The sequence below is a fragment of the Anser anser genome (genome assembly GCF_964211835.1).
Source record: "Anser anser genome assembly, chromosome: 18".
NCBI lineage: Eukaryota > Metazoa > Chordata > Aves > Anseriformes > Anatidae > Anser > Anser anser.
This window is the reverse complement of record NC_139739.1, coordinates 10,978,209-10,998,722: the sequence shown is the minus strand read 5'-3', so window position 1 is coordinate 10,998,722 and position 20,514 is coordinate 10,978,209. Positions and strand designations below refer to the sequence as shown.

The following is a 20,514-nucleotide window of genomic DNA, read 5'->3' as shown; positions in this document are numbered from 1 at the left end:
GTGGGACTTCGTCCTCTCCAGCACAGGGTGTAGAACGGTGTCACACAGCAGGAGCAAGGAGCCAGTTACCATCCTGCTAGGCTGGCATCTGAGCCAAAGGAGGATTCACAGGCAACTGAGGGAAGGAAAAGGGGGATTCTGATTTTAAGATGTCTGTATGCAGCGAAACGCAGATGCCTGCAGTCAAATACGCAGTCTGTCTTTACAGAGAAAGGTAGCATACGTCCCATGGAGCCAGATACTGAAATGTGGATTTGGGGTGGGTTTGGGGCCTGCGGCTGGCAGCACGGTGTGTGGGTGGTGGTTCATTCCTGCTGCACAGCGGTTGCTGCTGCTGGCAGTGCTCCTGGCTGTGCTCGCTGTAGCAGAGTCAGCAGAGGGCTGGCACATTCACACTGCTGTTCAGACTTGATTCAAGGAAAATCATGGCTGCTTCAGTTTTGGCTCATCTCATGGAATGACTCATCTGTTATTAGATGGGACCCACCTAGAAAAGATGGGTTTGAGTTGCATTCCTCTTTCAGTTCCTTCAAGTGTGTGAAAATTATCCGGGCATGTCTGATCCCCATTAACATCTTGAGGGAAAAAAAAAGGGGGGAAAAAAAAAAAAAAGAAACCCTCCTATAAAAATATCTTGCTGCCCTCTATTCTACCCCCACTTCACTAACTTCACTATGAGCACGTAGTTGTGCGGGCAGCTGTGGCTTTGTCAAAGCGAGTGCTGGGGGAGAGAGGGAAGGGGAGGGGGAGACCGTGCCTGGGGCCCTCGAGGTCAGCGGGGTCCTGGAGGCTCTCCCCGCCTGCGGGAGGCCGGCCCCAGGTGAGCCTCCCCCTGCCTGCGCGGGGAGGCTGACAGCAGGGGAGGCTCCTCCGGGCCCGGCCTGCAGATAGCGGGGCCTGGCGCCTTGCAGCGGGAGGCAGGGGCCGCCACTCGCTCCCCACCACCTCGGGAGGGCGCAGGGGTGTCCCTGCTCCTCGCCCTGCTCCTCAAGCTCGCAGGTATTTAACAACTTTTCCCCCCTGGCCCGGAGGATGGGGGCACGGGAGCATCGTGCCGGTCTCCTTTCCCCAAGGAAAACGGGGCGAAAACAGCCCCGATGGTCCGAGTTAGGCTGTGCTGTAATGCCTGGCCTTGTTTTGGAGAACACCCTGCTTTGTTTCCCCAGAATGGCTCCGGGCTTCAGCTGTAGCAGTCTCAGTGTTCCCTGTCGAAGCTTGGAGGGGGGTGCCCAATTTGAGGATGGGGATTAGAGCAGGGACCTGGGGGCAGTGGAGAGCTGTCAACACTCCCAGCACCCTGGGGTGCACCACAAGTAAGAGCTGAGCAGGAGCAGTGTAGAGTCTGGCTTCCTACAGCCCTCCTGCGCTGGCCTCCGAGAGGGTTTTGGTTTTTTATTTTTTTTATTTTTTAATGCATACCATAGGAGCTAAAAGTAAGAGATAATAGTTTTTATCTAACCACAATTTTCTGCATTGCATAGAAAAGGCTTCTAGCAGGACATCAGGATGAAGCGGTTCATGGCCATGTTAAGCAGAAACAAACACAAGGATCCCCCACCCACCAAGCTGCTGGAGCTAGCAGGGCAGCTTTGCCAGGACCTCCAGAGCTCATCCCCTAATCTGGAGAAGCTGGTTGGGGCCATGATGAGATGCAAACAAAAGAAGCATTTTCTCACTAACATCCACGTTGTCCGAGCTTGTGTGTTTGTTCACATCCGTAGCGGGCAGCATGACACAGCCTGCAAGCTCCTGGAGGTAGGGATGTGTTCTTCCTTGCTTCATTGAAACAAAAAGCAGTGCCAGAAAAATAGGGTTTAGAGTTGTTAGGTTTAGAACAGAGGTTCCCAATCTGCAGTGTGTGGAGCATTTCCAGCTGGTGTCCAGTAGTGGGAGGTGATGTGTGTGGATGGGTTGACCTGAAACCCAGGGTAAGGCCTCTGCTACAGGCAGTTACAATTAAACAGTCAAGGGGAAAAAGGTAACTGGGTTATCCTGCAGTTGGTTGTAGTTTGTGAAAGCAGGATTTTGTTCTGACTACTGTGATAGAGGCTTATAACATACCATTCCGATTTAGTGTTGCAGGGCAGAAGAGAAGGAGGAGCTGGTGCAACTTTGGCATGAGATTCACTACCATAGGGTTATGGAGAAACACCACAGAGATTTTCTGACACCACTGCAGAAATTTCGTTGCAGGAAGAGGTACCATGGCATGGGAGAAAGCAGTTCTTTCTTCTCTGCTGTAATATTTATGTGCAGGGGGTAGAGATTCAGAGGCTGCACATCTCAAAATGACTGCATCTGGGAGCTGGTTTTTTCTTGGGGTTTTGGCCTCATGGGGCAATGTAAGAATATTTCCCTTAAATATGAATGAATCTTTTGGGGTCTTTCCTGATCCTGTTTTCTCGTATGTACAGGAATCCTTATTTTCTTCTCTCTTGTGCACAGGAATCCTCCACCTATTTCCCTTTGTCCTGAGGGCTTGAAAAATCGAAACTATTCAGATGAAGTACGCCAGCAACTGTACAAATTTGCTGCAGAGGTGACAACAAATCCAAACAAGGAACAACGGGTAAGGATATGCTTCTTCCAGTCAAGTGTCCTTGTCACAGAAAAACAGCGTTCTGTGATCAGGGATCTATAGCTGGTTTCATTCTAGATCTGTTTTCAGAAGCCCAGTGGGGCTGGAATTCCCCATATTTGATCTTTCCCTAAAGGTTTCCTTCAAAAAAATAGTAATAATAAAAATTAAAAATAACAAATTAAGTTAATGCTAAGTAACTTTGCTTGCCTTGGACAAAAAGATTAGGGTAAATAAGTTCTTTGCTGGGCTTTTTAGCAGGTCTAATCTTGTAGTGACTGAACACAGGCAGGGAAATAACCATCACTCAGAAGGGCTATATTATAGTGATACGTAGTTCTGATTTGACTGGGTTGTAGCCTATATGCAATTCCATTTTGCTCACCAGAATATTTGTACTAATTTATCACATTAAACTCATAGAATTTGAGGACAGAAAAAAAAAGGCAGTGTTGATGTATGCAGTTATCTACCTTACCTGAACAGGGACAGATTTATAATGAAAGTGACCTGTGACATGTGAATTTATTCAGTAACCCTTATTTGTTACTATTTTGCAAGGTAAAAGCTTTAGACTTTAAAGTCTGCTCCTGTGGTGCTCAGTTATTCCAATACCCTTCTTACATGATGCAGGATGACCTGGTGAATTGTTCTGCAATGTGAAGATGGTTTATTTCATACCCTTTTCACAAAGCAGCAACAACTTCCAAATTTTCATTAAAAAAAATATAAATTTGAATTGGGAGCATAATGAGATTGACCTTCTGGGACTTAATAGCGCAGGTTATGATAATAATTTGTATGTTAATTTCCCAATACATTCTTCATTTATGTCATCTCATTATTTAACAAGTAGTTTAATACAGCAGAATTTATTTCTGTGAATGTGTTGCAGATGTTTATGCTGCTCAGGGTTTGTGAAAACTACTTAATGTGGTAAATGCATTAATGTTGATGCCATTAGTGTCGTGCAAGTGATGTGAAGCTGTCATTCTGTGGAAAGAGCATACTTTGCTGAGGTTTTTGCAGCATGTTGCGTGTTTAAATATAGCAATATAAAATAACAGTAAATGGTTTCCTTTAACAAACAGATTGTCTAGGAGAGCAGGGTGAAATCTGTTTTCCAGCAACTCTTTTGAGTTTATAAATCGGCCTCCTTAATGGCATCCACGTAGACTTATTGGAGACCTAGAGAACAAATGTCTCCGGTGTGTTTGAAAGCTCATTTGTCTGGCTGTCTTTGGAACTGAAGGGAAAGGCCTGACTATTTGGATGTGGTTTACTCTTTTTTTTCTTTTTGATTCCCCCCCCCCCCTTGGTTTGCAGGAGAGATTGGCTCAGGACATGAACCTGCAGCCAGCTCAGGTCTATAACTGGTTTGCAAATTATCGACGACGTCAAAAATCCCGTATCCATTGTGAGGAAAAGCTTAACTACTTGTGCCCTGAGGGGACCTTGACACACCATGCAAAGGAGCAGCAGGATAGAGGATCCTACACTCCACAAACTGCAGGTTTGTCTCTTCCTAATGGGCTTGGGATGCGGTCCAGAAAGCTGAAAAATTTTAAACTTCTTCAGGAAGAGAAGGATATTCCTTCTGCAGAAACAGCATCTATATGCTGAGGGATCAAGTGGCCACTGGAGAACTCTGCTTCAGTGGAGTGCCTCATCGCTTGGCTCGAGGCTGTCACTGTAGGAGGAGCAAGCTTTGACAAGGATTGCGCAAGGGCAGGTGAAAAGATACACTGTTCTCAGAAGGGGCACCAAATGAAAACAAATACATGTCAGGCAGTAGGTTTTAGCTCTCAGCCTCTGGGATCAGGATGTGAATTTGCAGATTGGTCTGGGACCAAAATGATTGCGCTTTGTGTATCAGTCACATCTTTCTTTCAGTGACTGACTAGCAATAATTCACAACTTGCTGTTTTGTCTTTGATCTCAATGATCACCACTGTTAGCAGCATTTACTACTGTCTGTTGAAGAGGATGAAAGAGATGCCGGTGTGTTCACGTAATGATGTTGACACCTGCTTTTTTCTACATGTAGCAGGGATCCAGTGCATCACAGCCACAGCACCTTGCCTTCTGCCTGCCTGGCCATTTTCACATTGCTTCTGTCTGTCTTGTAGCCTTCCCAATGCTGGATTGGATGCAGAGTGCCTTTCAAAGCCAACAAATACCGATGGCTTAAAGGAACACAATAATAGCTCATAAACTTTTCCCCAGAACATGAAGGGGATTATTACAATGCAGATAGGTCACTCTGAGCTCCAGTTCACTCCTGTAAAACCCAGTATTTCTGTACCCCTTCACAGAAGCTTGACCAAACTTCAGTCATGGGGAAAAAGAGGGCCTTGCTGCATTTCACAAATTTGACTGTTATTTAATTGCTTTTTGGAGTAACTGTTAGTGTTCCTTTGCCTGCCTGGCCTGTGTTTTTCAGGTGGATCTTATGTAGGCATCAACTCTGAGCAGACAGGGATAAACCTCATGCCCTGTGACCCAGGGTGGGAGCAGTCAGCTACAGACTTGGATAAGTCTCCAGAAGGAATGTATTTAAAGATGCTGGAATCCAGGTGATGTATGAAAAAGTCTTTACAATAACGGTTCAGAGATGAAGCATCCCTTAAACTTGGTCATGGAACTGACTTCCATTTCAGTTCTCAGGGGACATTATTTAGGGAGTCTTAATGGGAATGGTCCATGTCCAGTTTCAGGCAGGTGGAGCATCTTGTAGTTAATCTCCCACCTGCCAAGGGCAGGAATCAAAGGTTGAGCTGGGGTGTCTCCTCTCTTTGAAAAGCAATATGTCTGGCTAATTTGTTTCCTCCATCACTGCAGCTTTATTCAGAGCAGCGCACTGTGCGAAGCAAGGACAAGCAAGGCGTTGATGGCTCACGTCACTGAACAACCCGTAGCTTTTTTCAGTGAGGCTGTGCTGGAACCAGGAACCTGCTTTAACTCTGCCGTCCTGCAGCCCAGAGAAGCAGCAAGCAGTACTGATGCTGGCCCCCAGCTGGATAACTTTGTTGTGTGCTCTTGTGGGTCCCTTATCTTCCCAGGTGAACGTCTGGCCACGTGGCAGGCCCCTTCCAGCACCACAGGAGTCTCTGGCTCCATGTGGACCCCAAATATAGAAGGTTAGTAAAAATGAACCCAGATTATGGCCCGTAAGAGTTTTTCAAGCTTCTCTTCCCTTTGTTGGAAACATGCTTGTTCAATTACATGGCTCTCCCACATCATGACAAGTGGGAGCAGGGCTTATCTTCAGCTCCCATAATAGCATAGAAAACCTGTTGATTTAAGGTATTGAACCAGACATTCTTGCCTACTATCTTGCTAAGACTGTAACTCCTCCTTAAGATAGTGCTTTTCCAGCAAGGTGGAAAAGCACTTTCTTTTAGCTTTTCCATTGGAGGAGTCCATTCAGCTGCTGTCTGCTCATCTTGCCAGTTAGCAGGGTTCTGGGTTTTTAAACCCCTGACAATTCTTCAGAGGCAAGTGCTGATTGCCTGAGCAGATGCTGGAAGCATGGTGCTCATCTTCAGCAACGCTTTCTCACTTGCCTTTCTTCTTCCTGCTTTTTCTCTCTCCATTTCCTTCCTATCCTGTCTTGTTCAGCATTCCCACCATCTCTTTTCTTGTCCCTGTTCTTCAGAATAGCCTTGATAGGATACTTAACACCTGCTTTTGCTATAGGTCTACAGAATGGAAGGTGCTGTGACTGTTACTTGCACAACCTCTGGTGAATGCACAGCAAAGAGGGGGGGACTAGCTGGGTCAGAGGTTGAGGTCATGTTATCTGTAATTGTCTTTAATACGAACATTTATTTCAGCAGGTATCAGAGCTCCCTTGAGCAGAGTCCCTCAAGGTGGTTTTATTGAGGCCAGTTCAGGAAGAATCATTCGGCAGTCAGATTTAGAGGTTGAAAGCTTCACCCTTAGAGAAGGACAGCTAGGGACCCTGGAGACTATTCTTCCCCACAGGTAAAGGAGTGGAAAGCACAGGGCTTCTCAAAGGCAGGACTAACAATGATGTTGTGAATCTAGCCTTGTCCTGATTCCCCTATTGAAGAGGGCTGCAGAAAGTGTGGTAATGCATCTCGTTCCAGGGGCCTGACTCTACGCTTGTCCTCATCAGATTCTGAAGATATTTTTATCTCTGTGTTGGAAATGGGTGATGCTGCATAAATGTATTTGTGTTTTACAGGTAGTTAGTACAAAGGAGATTCAGGGCCAGCATCACGAACCCCTCTCTTTTAAGCAGGTTTGGCATCTAAGCCATTTGTCTGTTTTTCTTTTTGGCAGAAAATCATAACTTACACTGATCTCTGTGAGAGCTGACCCTGCAGGCTGGGTTGGTAGGGCCTGTACTTAATCCTAAAATAGTTTTTTGTAGCTTCATAACCTCATGACAAGATTATTCCGTAGTGCAAGCTTTCCAAATTGGAAGACAGAAAGACAGTCACTGTTCTGCCTTTTTGTTTTCCACCTGTACCGAATGTTTCAGACAGCAGGTTTTCTCTGGGACTTGAGATAAATTCACAGAATGCAAAACAACAAAAATCCGTGCCATCTTCCATGTGTTACACAACTTCCATAATGTTACATAAAAATAAACACTGCAAAACAGAGATTATAAAGTTCCTTTAATATGGTGATCTACAAGACAGATCAGGAGTAGTAGTACCATTTTGTAACCCTTTTGCTTGACCCGGTCCAGCATTTGTGCTAGTGTGACACTGTCAATAATGTGTCAAAGAGGTAGGCAGAAGAAGCAGTTTTATTCCAGCTTTACGTATGAGGAAGCAGAGGCAGGGAGAGGCTTTGTGGCTTGTCAAAGCGACAAGGGAAGGCAGTGATTCACTGGAGATAGAGATCAGTAGATTTTTTTTTTTTTTTGCCTCCCAGTTAGTTCCCTGCTATAAACATTTCTGCCTTTTACCTCTGTTTCCCAGTTGGCTTGGTGCCTACAGTTGTTCACATTCATGTCAGACTCCCTTCTTGGAATTGCTGGGGTGAACCCAGGTCTAGGTATTGTGAGCCCACCTCAGCCTGTGTTTTGGGATTTGCAGTTTTAAACTGTGGCTAAGGATTATGAAAGACGAGTGAGGAATTGCTGGCAATATTTTGGCTGGATGTAAAATTGCATGTTCTGACTCTAGAGTGAGCTCATGTTTATTTTTAAAGTATGTTCCACCACTAGAAGAAATCTATGGTGAATGTCTCCTTGTTGGGTATGTCAGTTGTGCCAGGAATCCATACACCCTTTATCATGTTCCTGGCAGGGGCAGGACTTGCTGCTTCATCGACACCTTCTGGTGAGGATACAGTTATTTGAACTCTGTTTGTAGACCCTACTTGGTTTAGTGGCCTGGTCCATCTCCCCTCAGAACCTTGAACTCCCCAAAATACCATTCACGCTATGGAACTTAAATCTTTTCAGGAGTGAGTGAGGCTTAGGCTGCAACCTCACCCGGACCTTTTTGCAGTTTCTCTCTAGAGAGCCAGCAGACCTTGGGCGGGAAGTCTTGGGTGAGATCACTGCGCAGTGATGGGCAATGACGGAGGATCACCTCTGTTACCAGGCAGTGCCCTCTAACAGACTTATTGGATTAGAGAGGAGTATTGTGTCACCTGAGTCATCTTTAGCAGTAATGTTGCAATGAGCATCACTCATCTAGGGACTTAAGAAGGAGCCTACAGCTTAATCGGTGAGGCAGATGAGTGGTGTTATCCTGGAAAGACAGGGCAGTGAAACTATCCCTGCTTTGGTGATAAAAGTAAAGCAGACAGAAGGAAATTATTTATCCAGGGTCACCCATCTGGAGTGGACTTCGACTATGACAGTCGCTGCCTCGCCAGTGCCTGTGTCGGTCTGCTTTGTAAGTGCCAGGGTAGAGCTGCAAGTCAGCTGAAGGAACCTTGATCTGCATGTCTCGTTTTAAAGGTGCTCACCTGGAAAGGACTTGCCCTGAAAGCTTATTAGACCAATTTCAGTTTATTTCTTTTATGGGCTTTTTCCAGTTGGTCCTACGCACTTGGGCTGTATCCAAACCTCTCACGCTCCGCCGCTCCGCAGGGCTGTGAGGTGGGAGTGTGAGGGGGAGCCAGGCTGGGAGCTGACTGTCTCCATCTGCTCCTGCTGCCTGACAGGAGAGTGTGATCCAGCTAGTGAACTGGAGGGCCCGGTGGGGCACCAAACAGATGCTTGCCTCTACAGATAGTGTTGTTTTATCCTCTTCATTCTTCTGGTTGGAACAGGTGGAATGTAGCCCGGCTAATGGTTCATGCAGAATATGGCTCTCCTGTGCCTCACATTTCAAGCAGAAAAGCACACTGAACTCTATAGAGCAAGACAGACTGCATTTATGAGCCAGCTTATTGATTTAGAAAATACCAGTGCTGAGACGTTTGTTGCAGCTTACCAATTCTTCCTGCATTTTGGAATGCCAGCTCAGTACAGTAGGAATCCTCCTGCCATGAGGCTCACACCCCAGATAACCCCACATGCATGACGCTGGCAGGCAGCAAGTTTCAAATGTGCATAAGGAGGCTACTTTTTTGCATGCTGCATAATTAAATCACAGAATTTGTTGCTAAGGGTGTTGTGCATGTCAAAGTGTAAGTGGGCAATGAAAAAGGATGAGAGGAATTTGTGGGGGTAGGGGCTGAGTCTGTTTGTCATTAGTAAATGTAACTGCATGAATGCAGCCTCCAGCAGAGGAATCCCAAGACTGATCGCTGAAACCTGGAGGGGATCCCAAGGAAGGGCAACTTGACAAGAAACAACCCTGTTCCTTGTACTTTTTTCCAAAGTTCTGTTAGCTGATTCCTTTGGTCTGGGCTTGTATGGCTATTCATACCCTGGGGTATTCCTGGCCGTGGTATGGGCAGTGTTGTTGGAGTACAGATACAGAGTTGGTGACAAAGGGCAACCCATCGTCGAGTACCCAGTGTCTCCTACTTGGCCCAGTGCCTGCAGACTCTTTTCAGACGTTGGCAGAGCCCCCGGAGAGGTGTGGATGGGGAAGCCATGTCCCCAGACTGTCGGCTGATGGCCTTGAAAAGCTGTAGTAGAATTATAGCTAATGTTGTGGCTATGTCTAAAGCCACCTTTGTATGTTTTGACTCTGAGGACCTCTGGTGTTAAAATATGTTCCAGGAGAGAGACATTTTGGTAGACATCTCTTTGTTTATGGAGAATGTTCTAGGGGCATAAGGCAAGTTGCAAATGGAGCTGTCAGTCCTGTATACTGCTGCTGGTCAGGCTAGTCCTCTCATTGCACAATCTGCTTTTTCAGTCTGTGACAATTTGAAGAAATGACACAGGTTTGTAGTCAACAGAACTCATTATCTTTTCAATGAATAGTCTTGTCAGCAGCCCCTCTCGTCCTGCTGCCAGACTGCAGTAAGTGGTAAGTAGGGCATAGATACAAATGCATTTGTAAATAATCATATTTTCTTCCAGTTCCCATCAGACTGTGGCTGGCAAGCCTCAGTGCCCACCTGTTTCTGCACCCCGCATGGAAGAAAGCCAAGCCATGGGACAAGGCCAGGTAAGAGAACGCACCTAATGTTCAGAGAAGAGAGCTCAGCCACACACACCTTCCTGCTGTAGCATACTCACAGGAGATGTGAAATCTCACATCATATATTGTATGAAACATACACGATCTAAGCATATCTTTAGAATCAGTAAGCTTGGCATTCTCTGAGTACCATCCAGCAGATGCTGGGATGCTAGGAGAAGAGGATTTTTTTTGGTTTTGTCACTTTAATTGCTTATCAGACCTTGATTTTACTAAACACGTCATTGCAATGATGGCCAAATCAACCTCTGTAGATCCAAAGTATCATTTAAATTTTGAGCAACGGAGGGTTCACCTAGCACTGTGAAAAACAGAAGATGGGAAGATGGTTTCTTGTGGGTCCTTCCCTTCTGAGAGGTTTTGCAGAATTAGACTCAGCTCTTTGAAACCTGTTAAAATCTTTAATGTAATTTAAATTTGAGTTTGTGTTACTACTGAGGAAAAGAGATTTTGTACACTACTCTCTGAGATGGCTGAGAGTAGTGTACAGAGCAGTGTTGTTATAGGAAATGATAGAAGAAGCAACTTCCCTTCCATGATCAGGATTCAAACTGTATGCCTTCTTTTGGTGCTTTTAAAGCAGCAGAGAATAGAAACTAGAAATGTTCTGCTTTCAAGGGAATGGGAGCACATCTATGAATTAACTGTTACTTAAAAATAGGACTCAAGAAAGCCCTATCTAAACTGTAGCTTAAGCTATTCGTTAAGTTTATTTTTTGGCTTCAAATCTATTGGTCTACCAACGAGTTAGCATCCATTTCTGTTTCTCTTGCGATGTCAGCTGCTGGAGAAAACCTTTTTGAAAGAGATTTTGAAAAGCAGGAGACCATATCTGCTGGCCTCATTATGGGAAGCGGCTGCAGCTCTCAGGGCAGTAACAGAACCTCTTTTGAGCCTTTGAAAGCATCAATATAAAGATCTGTATCTTGGAAAGTGGCCTTTTTACCAGCCATAATGGGAGCCAGATGAGTAGGAAAGCTTTGGGCATTAATAATGAATGAGCCTTTTCTAAGATTTCCAGAGTATGCAGTCTCTGTAGCTAGTGTTTTCCTCTTGCTATTTTGGATTTAGGCACTGATTTTGTAACTGCATAGAAACATGACACTAGGTGCAATATGGTATGGGGAACAAGATACCATGTGATGCCTGCAGATGTCAGAAGGCAACATCTTCAAATCTTTGTAATAGTTATTCAGTTCAGGAATTCAGAAGAGTAATTTTTTTTTGCAAATTTTAATGTGTGCTGTAGGAAAAGGAAGAGCTTGAATGGGTAAATGTTTTTACAACGTTCCACAGGCTTCCTGGGTGTGCTTCTTCTTACAGGATCACCTTTCCCTGGGCTTGTTGCAGGGATATGTGGATATTTGGTTCCCATGTCTGAACCACAGCTGTACAGTGCCTGTACCACACATGACTTTCAATTTGTTCTTTGTGGGTCATATATCCCATCAAAATTAAAAGGAGAGTAAAACAAAACAACAACAAAAACCAGTTAACCGATTTTGGAGATGTTCCTTTCCCTTCATGAATAGAACTCCCTTGTCCAGGTGATCATTCCCTTCTTAATTAGTTCATCCTGGTTTTGCCCTCCGTTGTTTACTTGCTTTTATAGAAGCTAGTGTTTTGGGCAGAAGGAAGGCAGTTGCTTTTCTCTGAATTATGAAGGGTCGAATTGCACACAGATTGTGCTTGCCATTTTTACACCCATGCCCTGTGCAGATGGATTACTCCACCTGAACTTAGAGGGGGATGAAGACTTTGTCACTTCACGCGCACAGCCTTCACTACTGACATTCCCTCCCTTCTCACAGTCTTGTGCCACCGTACATCTGCCCTAAAGAGCTCTTCCACACTGAGCAAATGTGTCATTAAAGGTCATATCTGGTGAAGCTTTCATTCTTCTGCTGTGTCTTTCAGGTGCTGGAGGATCCAGTGGATCCAGTTGGTGACCCATTAACCGATGATACATTCTGGGCAGCACGGCTGCTCTTTGAATTCTCAGCTGGGGGACAAATGTGACCTGCCTACAGCAATGCTCAATGTGGTCTGCACTTCTCCAGGAAACACCCTGTTCTTTCCTGTTTTTCTCTCACTATTTTTTTTTAATGAATGAGGAGTTTGACATGGAGTTGAGGAACAGAAAGAATGAGGTAGATGGATGAAGGCCTTTTCTAATAGTTATGAAGTTGGTTTTAGTTTTATGAAGAATTTTGCAAAGAATATAAGAAACCAAAGGTATATTGTGGATTGTAGGTTTTCACTAGAGCAGTCTGAAGCTGCTCTGTAAACGTTAAAATATCAGGTCACTGATTCTGTGGCAGTTGCATAGTTCTACCTATAGCACTGGTCAGGTGAGAGTCCTTCATTACACCATGAAGGTACGTGAAACTCTACTCAGAAGGAATAAAATCTTAGTTACATTGCCCAACAGTTGGATACTGGATATGAGATAAAGGTTATCTCAGGCATGGAAAATAAGGACTCGGCTAAGTGCTGGTAGAACACTGCTGTTCCTCATCTCTGCACTTGTGTTGTGCTGCTGGGCATCACTTTGAAATGTTCCATGCTCTGTAGTGCTGTGGGTGACACAGATTGGAGCATGGCAGAAATTACAGTGCTAGAGTTGCAGGACTGGAGGGGGGGCATACAAGTGCATTGGTAGCTAACGCTGCCTGCATCTGATTGCCAGCAAAAGGTGGATAAATGGAGAGGGTGGGAGCCTCTTGATCCGTTTCAGTGTCCTGATCGGGATGGGCTGAAACTGCACAGGCCATTGTGTCACCCTTCAGGTGGTCTGCGGCAGTGTGATGCGCAGCAGCAGCAGGTGAGCGCATCCTATTTGCCCTGCAACGCAGTGTGAGCTGTGCGAACTGTTTCCTGCACACTGTAGTTAGGCGTCTTTGAGCAGGGGCTAACGCTGTATTTGGCTGAAGGCTACTTACTCCAGGGGGTTAGGCAGTTCCAGCTGCAACCCACTTGGGGTATGTGCGCAACTCTGTGCTTTTTGCCCAGTGCTTTTCCGTGTTTAACCCAGCCTAGAGGCCTCCTGTCGCACTCACTGCCTTGTGCTGCTCACAGATCAGGAGCCCTGTTCCTTTTCTTCGCTTTCAGACTAAAAAGCAGAATTGTGTATGAGTAGCAAAGCGGGCTTTTGATGCAGGTTTAAAATTTCTGCTGTAAGTCATCGGGCAGCCTTTTGGGTACTTTCTGTAACTATTGCTGGTATTTTTTAAATAGCAAGGTATTTTGAAAGAGGTAATCTTTGTCAAATGTACTGCCCTGAGATGAACAAAGTAGATGCCTCCAGAACTGTTTGTAATAGTTATCAAATAAAGGTTATGAATGACTCTTTCTCAAGGGTTCATTTTCAAGGTAAGGGTATGAGGTGATTATTCACACACAGTATTTCTTAAACCCCCCAGCACTCGGGCTGTGACCCTGATACTTCTAGAGCTCGTTTCTCCGGATCTGGCATAAAATGCCCTTTTCTTGGTGGATGCTTTGTGCTCAGAACACTGGTGAGGGAAATGCTTATATATACGTTCACACTTTATCTCCTTAAACAATGGGGCTTTGCGCGAACCGGGGCTGGAACGCGGGGCGGAAAGGCGCCGTCACTGCGCTGGGCTACCTCAACCCGTGAGGGCTGTGCTATCCCAGCCCTCCCAGCCCCGCTGGGCTGCCTCCCTTTTAACGCTCTGTCCCTCGCCACCCCGCCCCTGCACTGCAGCTGGGCCTCCCGGCTCCGCCGCCGCCGCCGCCGCTCCCCGTCCGCTCGCGCCAAGCCGGGGCTCGCTGAGGAACCCTCAGCCCGCCGCGCTGCTCCCGCCGCCATGGCGGCCGCGGGCCGGCTTCCCGCTTCCTCTCCATTGGCCCCCCTGCCGTAGCAACAGCGACAAATTTATCTCCCCGCCTCCTGATTGGCTGCCGCCTCCCGCCGAGCCATAGCAACAGCGGAGCGGGCGCGTGGCGCCTCAGAGGGCGCGCGGCGACCGTTGGCGGCAGGGGCGGGGCGGGGGGGGAGGGGTCGGGCAGCGAGCGGGGCCGCCCCGGCTGAGGGGACGGCGGGGCCGGGGCTGGGGCTGGTCAGGGCAGGCCGGAGGTGCTGGCGCCATCCCAGCCACGCGGAGTAAAATCCGTCCCCTAGGGCTTGGCGCTGCGGTGGGCGAGAGCTGTGGCTTCTCTGCTTGCCTGTGGCAGAAAGAGTAAGGCGCGGCCGTGCGCCAAGCAGCGAGGCGGCTGGCGTGCTGAGGGAGCCCCCGTGAGCAGCCCTCACACGGCATCCTGACAGACTTTTGTGCGGGGTGCCGCATAAGGTACTTTGTTTCTCCCCGCTAATGACAGGGCATGTCACTGCCGTTATTATGACTGAGCTAGTCAATCGTATATTAGAATACATGCGGATGAAAGCCTGTGTTTTACGCTTCCCTGCTGTTGAAGATTGATATATTCAAGTACAGGAGCTCTTACAAATACAGCTCCTCTCACAAGGAGACGTATTTTCTGTTGCTTTCAGATACGTAGTGCTGTTTTCTGTCAGGAAGATGATGCAGATTAGATGAACATTTCTCCACTTGTACAGAAACTTTAGACACCTGTCACAGTTTAATAATTCGTTTTCTAAAGAAACAGCCCATGCAGGTATTTTGGGTTTGGAGATAACTGACCTTTGTTCTACTGCCTTAACGATACCACTGTCCTTAGGCCTTTTTAAGTTTTTAAATAGTTCAAGAACACAGGTGTTCTGACTGTTTAATTTTAAAGAGCTGTCACTCCAGCACCATTCCTAAGGAGTGCTAGAACAAGTATCCTCACCAAACTTAACTCTGAGCCAGGCTTTGCAGCTGAAGCAGAATAACAGCTTTTTCTCATACTTCATTTAATGAGTTTCATTTCCAGATTTGGCACAGTTGCTCTCTGGAGGACAATTGAATTTTCTAGGTCATTTCCCAGATGAAATAACTTATTATTTCTTTGTAAACTTATATTAGATGATTCAAAGTTTGATAAGTGAAATCCAGCAAATTAAAAGCATTTCTTTAAGAGATGTAAAGCCACGTGGATGAAGTACAGTGTATTCTAGCCCACCAGCATCTTTGCCACATACCACCTGGGTACAGAATCGACAAAGAACACTTGAGGAGTTAGTTGCATTTGGATGAGGATTTGCCAGCTGTACCTGCAGGTGATCTTACAGAATCTGACCAACCGGAGTTACAGGTAGCTGAGCAGAGTTCAGAGGTAGGCTGCTGCTTCCTCACCTGTCAGCAAGCACAGGCTGGATGTATAGCCATGTGGCAAAGGAATCTCTGCTGAGCACTGGTGCCACTTAGCATCTGGCCTCCTCTGCCTGTGGGGCTGGGTGGAGTTGGTCCTTTGAGGGACAGTGGGGTTCTTCACATTGTATTTACACCGTGCCATCATTTGAATTGTTCAGTTTGCGTATCACCTTGTTCTTATTTCCTAGTTGTGATCTGCATCCCCATCATGATCCGGATTGCCTATTCTGCCATATGTAGCGAGCTCTGGATGTGTTTATGTTGTTCTTCTGTGGAGCTGTAATTAGAAGTACTCTGAGCATGTGACTGACCTTCCCTGAACTGAATGTGCTGTACCTGCTGTTGTCATTCCTCCTCCTCCTCAACATGGCATGCCCTAGCAAAGAAAGGAGCTTGCCCTAGATAGAAATAACAAAGATATTTTTAATTTCAAAATTCATAAAAGGGCCCAAAGAACAGTGCTCGCATGTGCTAATTGGTCGCAGAAAGGGGATGGAGATCTGGGAGCATTTTCAGAAGTTCTGTTAATCAGCGGCCTCAGAGGTGAGGACACCATCCCAGTGGGCAGCTTTCCTCTTGGCACTTTGGCGAACGGGCCCAAAGCCTGGTGAGGTCAGACTGAGCTGATGCCTGTCAGCAGTTCTGAGCTACAAATGTGGTATAGAAGTTGCAGCACAGAGGACCTGCGTGGCAGCTGCCTGTGAATGACTTCTCTGAACTAATCCACTACAGCGCTAATGAGGATTAATGACATGAGCAGTAGATTTCCCCGCTCTCATCCCCCTTGACAGCCCCTGCCTGCTCTCATAGTTACTGAATGGGCTCATCCGAGGCCCACAAACGTCAGGAGAGCCAGCTTCAAGGCCAGTAATTTCAGGAAGTCTCTTCTGGACGCCTGGCTCAACTTGCTTAGGGCCTCGTTTTCAGAGGAAGTGAGCACTTACGCAGAGGCTCAAGTAGGGCACCCAGAGTAAGAGGCCACTTTTGCAAATGTTGGCAAAGGCATTATGTTTTATCTCTGCACTCCATTAGTCTTATCCCCAAAGTCTTTTGTGTTATGTTCTGCAGTGAAAGGTCATTGTTTCAGATCAATCATTTTCAGTAGGATTTAATCCATTTTTACGTCAAAATAATCCACTTTGGTAAAGTTTGAAGAAGAGTAAAATTCATTTGTTGAGAAAGATCTGGGGTTATTTTTGAAATGTGTTTGCTGATGCTGAATCTGAATTGTGTATGATGAGGTGTCTTGGGGGGGGTTCCAGAAGTGATGGGCATCTGAATTCTGATCTTATCTCTAGGTTGCAAATGATCAGCACCTCTGAAAAGCCCAGGGATTTAGCAGGATTTTTATTTATTTATTTATTTTTGACTTTCAGCATTTATTTAGTATAGGAGCCTTTTATCTTTCAAGTGTAGGGCCTTTTTTCAGTATGGTGCTGTGGTGAAGGCTTCTGATAAGCAGGCTTTTTCATGTTTCCCTGTTTATGCTTGTAAATTCTGCTTACTTCCCTTTACGTAAAGGACAAAAAGACATTCTTGTATCTGCATAGGACTGGCAAAAACTGTAGTCTGAAGCAGCTCATGAAGAGTTAAAGCTGCTTTCAGTTAGCTCCTGTGTTCTTGCCACTTACAGAAACCCCCACAACTGAGCATGCTTCAGCCTCCTGTGCATATCCCTGAATCATTCTGGCAAGTAAAAACACTGCCATAATCTTTTATTCAGACATAGTGCTCATTCTTCACTGGACTCTGAAATGAGCAAATGCTTGGAAATAGCACATTTTGCCAGAGAGTTCTGAGGATTTATCAACTCGTGTCTGCACAGGGTTTTGAACATGCAAAAGGCTGCTGAGTATGAATGCTGAGTGATATTAAAGACACTACCAAAAAATAGGTTTGGGTTAACCTCTCCCTTGAGGGCATGAGAGTTTCAGAGGTTTTGTACAAATTGCTGCTCTTTTGTTTTAGGGCTCTCCTGTTGGTGAATAGATGCACAATATACCACAATTCACAACGTGAACCCCATTGCTTCTGAGCAGCACTAAGGCGGCGTAATCTTTCTCTCTTCATTCTGGCTTTTACCTTTGAGTTACGAGGTAGGTTCTGTGAGAATGATTGAAGATTAATATGAAATTGAAATATGACAAGTAGTAGAATATTTTTACACACACCGTGACAGCCTAGAGGGTTCTGTTGCTTGTTAAACTGTGGTGTATGGTTTGGCCAGAAATATATCATTGAAATTATAGTCTCTTGTGGTTTGGGAAAGAATCATCACACTTCAGCTACACCCACTCGTATCTTTTGCTCTGATCTTGTCATTGGTTACACCACCTTCCCTCCCTGATGTGCACTTATCTCACTTCATTGCGGGGATGTGCTGCCAGGCTTCTAACAATAAAAAATATGGATAGTCCTGAGCCTGTGAAACAATCTGTCCTTACAGCACTATTTGAACATCGTGCCCCCATGTAAGTGCCAGTCCCACCATTTCCAAGATCAGATGCCCACAGATTCTCCATCTTTGCCTACCGTCCCCATCTCTACTGCTTTTACTGTGCTGGGGAAGCCGGTTAAACTCCCACTTCAGTGGAGTTGCCTCTGCTCTCTCAGTTTTTCAGTGTCTTGTCCCCAAGGCTGTATCATTTAGCAGTTCCCTAAATAAAACATTCCCATGCTGCAGAAGAGAGGGGAGATGACTTGCTGCAGGAACGAGGTGGATGTTAGTGGCAGGGACGTTACAGTACCACTGCTTTAGTTCCGTGTGTCTCGGGAAGAGTGCATTCAAAAGGCGTGTGCTTCCCCCCTGCTACTGAACAACCAAAGGGGGAGGCTTTGGGCAGCGGTGTAGGGCCTGGAAGGCTCTGGTACGCTGTCTGGTCGTTCCCCCATCACGTTTCCTTTTCATCAGTGTGCCCTGTAGCTCAGTCCCCTCAGCTAAGCATCAGCCCTGGGAGACTCCCTCCGAGACGGCTTTGCTGTCCCCGGTGCCCCTGCGCGGAGCCGCGCAGTGAACTGGAACGGCATTTCAGCAGGGAGCTATTTGCGGAACGTCGGTGCTGCCCAATAATCAGATATGCCTGTGGAGCGGAGCCACTGCCTTAGGTCATGGTGCAATTTGCAGTGCCATAAGTTTCTCCATCTACAAATTGTTGCAGGGTGTGGTCACCGTGCCAACAGCTCTAAATCCTGCCTCGTGGGAGCGGTATTCCTGAGCTCGGCTGGGATCGCGGGGCTCTGCAACACCATGCCTGATGCCTGGTATCTGAGCTTAGCAGGGGAGACAGAGCTGGGCAGTGTTCGGCACTACCTTCAGCACTCCAGTAAAAGGACTGCTGACATTTCCATTTCTATTTATTTTTTGTAACCCAGTTTACAAATACCGCAGCAGAAATAAAATAGCAGAATTAAAGCTCTTTGCCTGAGCTCTAATTTGTTTGCATTTGTACCTTTGTAGATCCTGGGAGCCACTGCTGCAGCTGAAGATCAGAACACTAGACGCTGTCCACACAGGAGAATATAGGTACTCTCCCCCAGACCTTGTATGTCTGAAATGCAATCTCGTCACTTTCTTTAGGTTAAGGTCAGGCTCTAGGGATGCTACGTACAAGGTTGCCTTATTTTAGCAGGTTTCCTTGCAAGTGTTGGATTTAGACATGTATCTGATTTTAGAGCAATGATGTTACAAATCACCTTGTGGATTCAATGTTAAGAGGTTTTGAGATGCATTAGACTCAGAAATAGCCGTTATACAGATGCTTCAATTCAAAAAAAGAATGTTTTTGTGCATGTGTGGATATATCCACATATGTTTGGTGGATTAATGCACATTCTTTGGTTCAGTGGGTGAATAACTGGTTTTAAAAATACTTGTGATCTGTTTCCCTTGGGAATCTGAAACTGCTGCACCAGACTCGATTTTGTAGACCCTACAAATTTTCAGAGCTGTTGGAACACTTTGTGGGCTGACTAATCTCTGCTGAGGAGTTACTCTGAACTGCAGAGTTTCCAAACTGGAGAACTGGACTGGGGATTTTGGATTGGCCCACCTCTTACTATTCTTGCATGTTTCATGTTAAAATCTGTATTTTAACTTTGAATCATACCTTTTCAAGAACGTGCTCCTGTTTTCTTTAGATAAAAGACCTTTATACTTTGGTAAATTCAATGTTTTGCGTTCAAATTAAAAGTGTTGCATCCATTGTGATAATGAATTGGGTTGATATGTGGGATCCATTCAGTTAAGGTTTTATATGTCTCTGCCTTCTCTTAGAAAAAGTAAGAATAAAATTAAGTTAGGAAAAAGGCACTATTCAGCTTGCAACTGTGTATGTACAACCGTGTACTTCATAGTACTGCAGGAGCTGTTTCCTTGTTCTAGCAATCGGCTTACAATCCCCTACATGTGCCTTTCATCTTCATACTTTACTACATATAGCTAACACTTGTTTTTATCAATATTTATTAATCTCCTTAAAAATTAGCAACAGGATTTCTGTGAAATATTCCTCCGGTCCCTTTTAAAACCCAACTGCAGCATTTATCTTAGATGACAGTGACACTCGACTGGCTCAAGCTGCCCAAAGCACGGGCAGAGTTGGGGCTGCCCCTGGCGCTACTCCGCTGCAGCAGCACCGACGCTAAGCGGAGAGCAGCAGTGGCGGTAGCGGGACCAGGCTCTGTCCCCTGCCCCTGCACCCGTGGGGCTGACAGCAGCGAGCCCAAACGTGCGTGGGTGCTGCAGCCCAGGGGCTCTGTGCGGCGGGGGCGGCCGGCAGGGCCAGTGCTGCAGCACGCCCGATGCAGCCCACGGCCCGAGCGGGGCGGGCACCGGCCAAACACACGCTAAAACCCCGCACCCGGCCCCGCGGCGCAGCAGCAGCAGCAGCAGCAGGAGGGCGGGACGCGCCCGCTCCCTGCAGGCAGCCCCCGCGCGCTCACGGCGCGCGCCGCCGCCTTCCCGCGGCTGGGCTGGGCTGGGCTGGGCTGGGCGCGCGCTCGCTCCTGCTCCTGCCCCCCCCACCGCGGCGCGCGCGCGCTGCGGGCGGCAGCCCCGCGCTGGCTC

The 20,514-nt window shown here is 46.5% G+C and overlaps 1 protein-coding gene across 4 annotated transcripts; it reads left to right on the top strand.

Annotated features, from left to right (window-relative positions):
- Positions 1 to 23: 23 nt before the first annotated feature.
- Positions 24 to 13,522, top strand: ANHX (anomalous homeobox; the record flags this gene model as incomplete). 4 transcript variants are annotated; one of them, XM_083803927.1, is made up of 10 exons in its annotated part: positions 24 to 999; positions 1,482 to 1,755; positions 2,075 to 2,199; positions 2,446 to 2,569; positions 3,905 to 4,091; positions 5,022 to 5,154; positions 5,420 to 5,718; positions 6,418 to 6,565; positions 10,050 to 10,137; positions 12,088 to 13,522. In XM_083803927.1, exons 2-10 carry the CDS (start codon positions 1,507 to 1,509, stop codon positions 12,187 to 12,189), a joined length of 1,455 nt encoding a protein of 484 aa, XP_083660053.1. In that variant the 5' UTR covers positions 24 to 999; positions 1,482 to 1,506. The 4 variants fall into 4 exon arrangements, with proteins under 4 accessions (XP_083660053.1, XP_083660052.1, XP_083660054.1 ...); XM_083803926.1 differs by having other exon boundaries at positions 6,415 to 6,565; XM_083803928.1 differs by lacking the exon at positions 6,418 to 6,565.
- Positions 13,523 to 20,514: the final 6,992 nt, after the last annotated feature.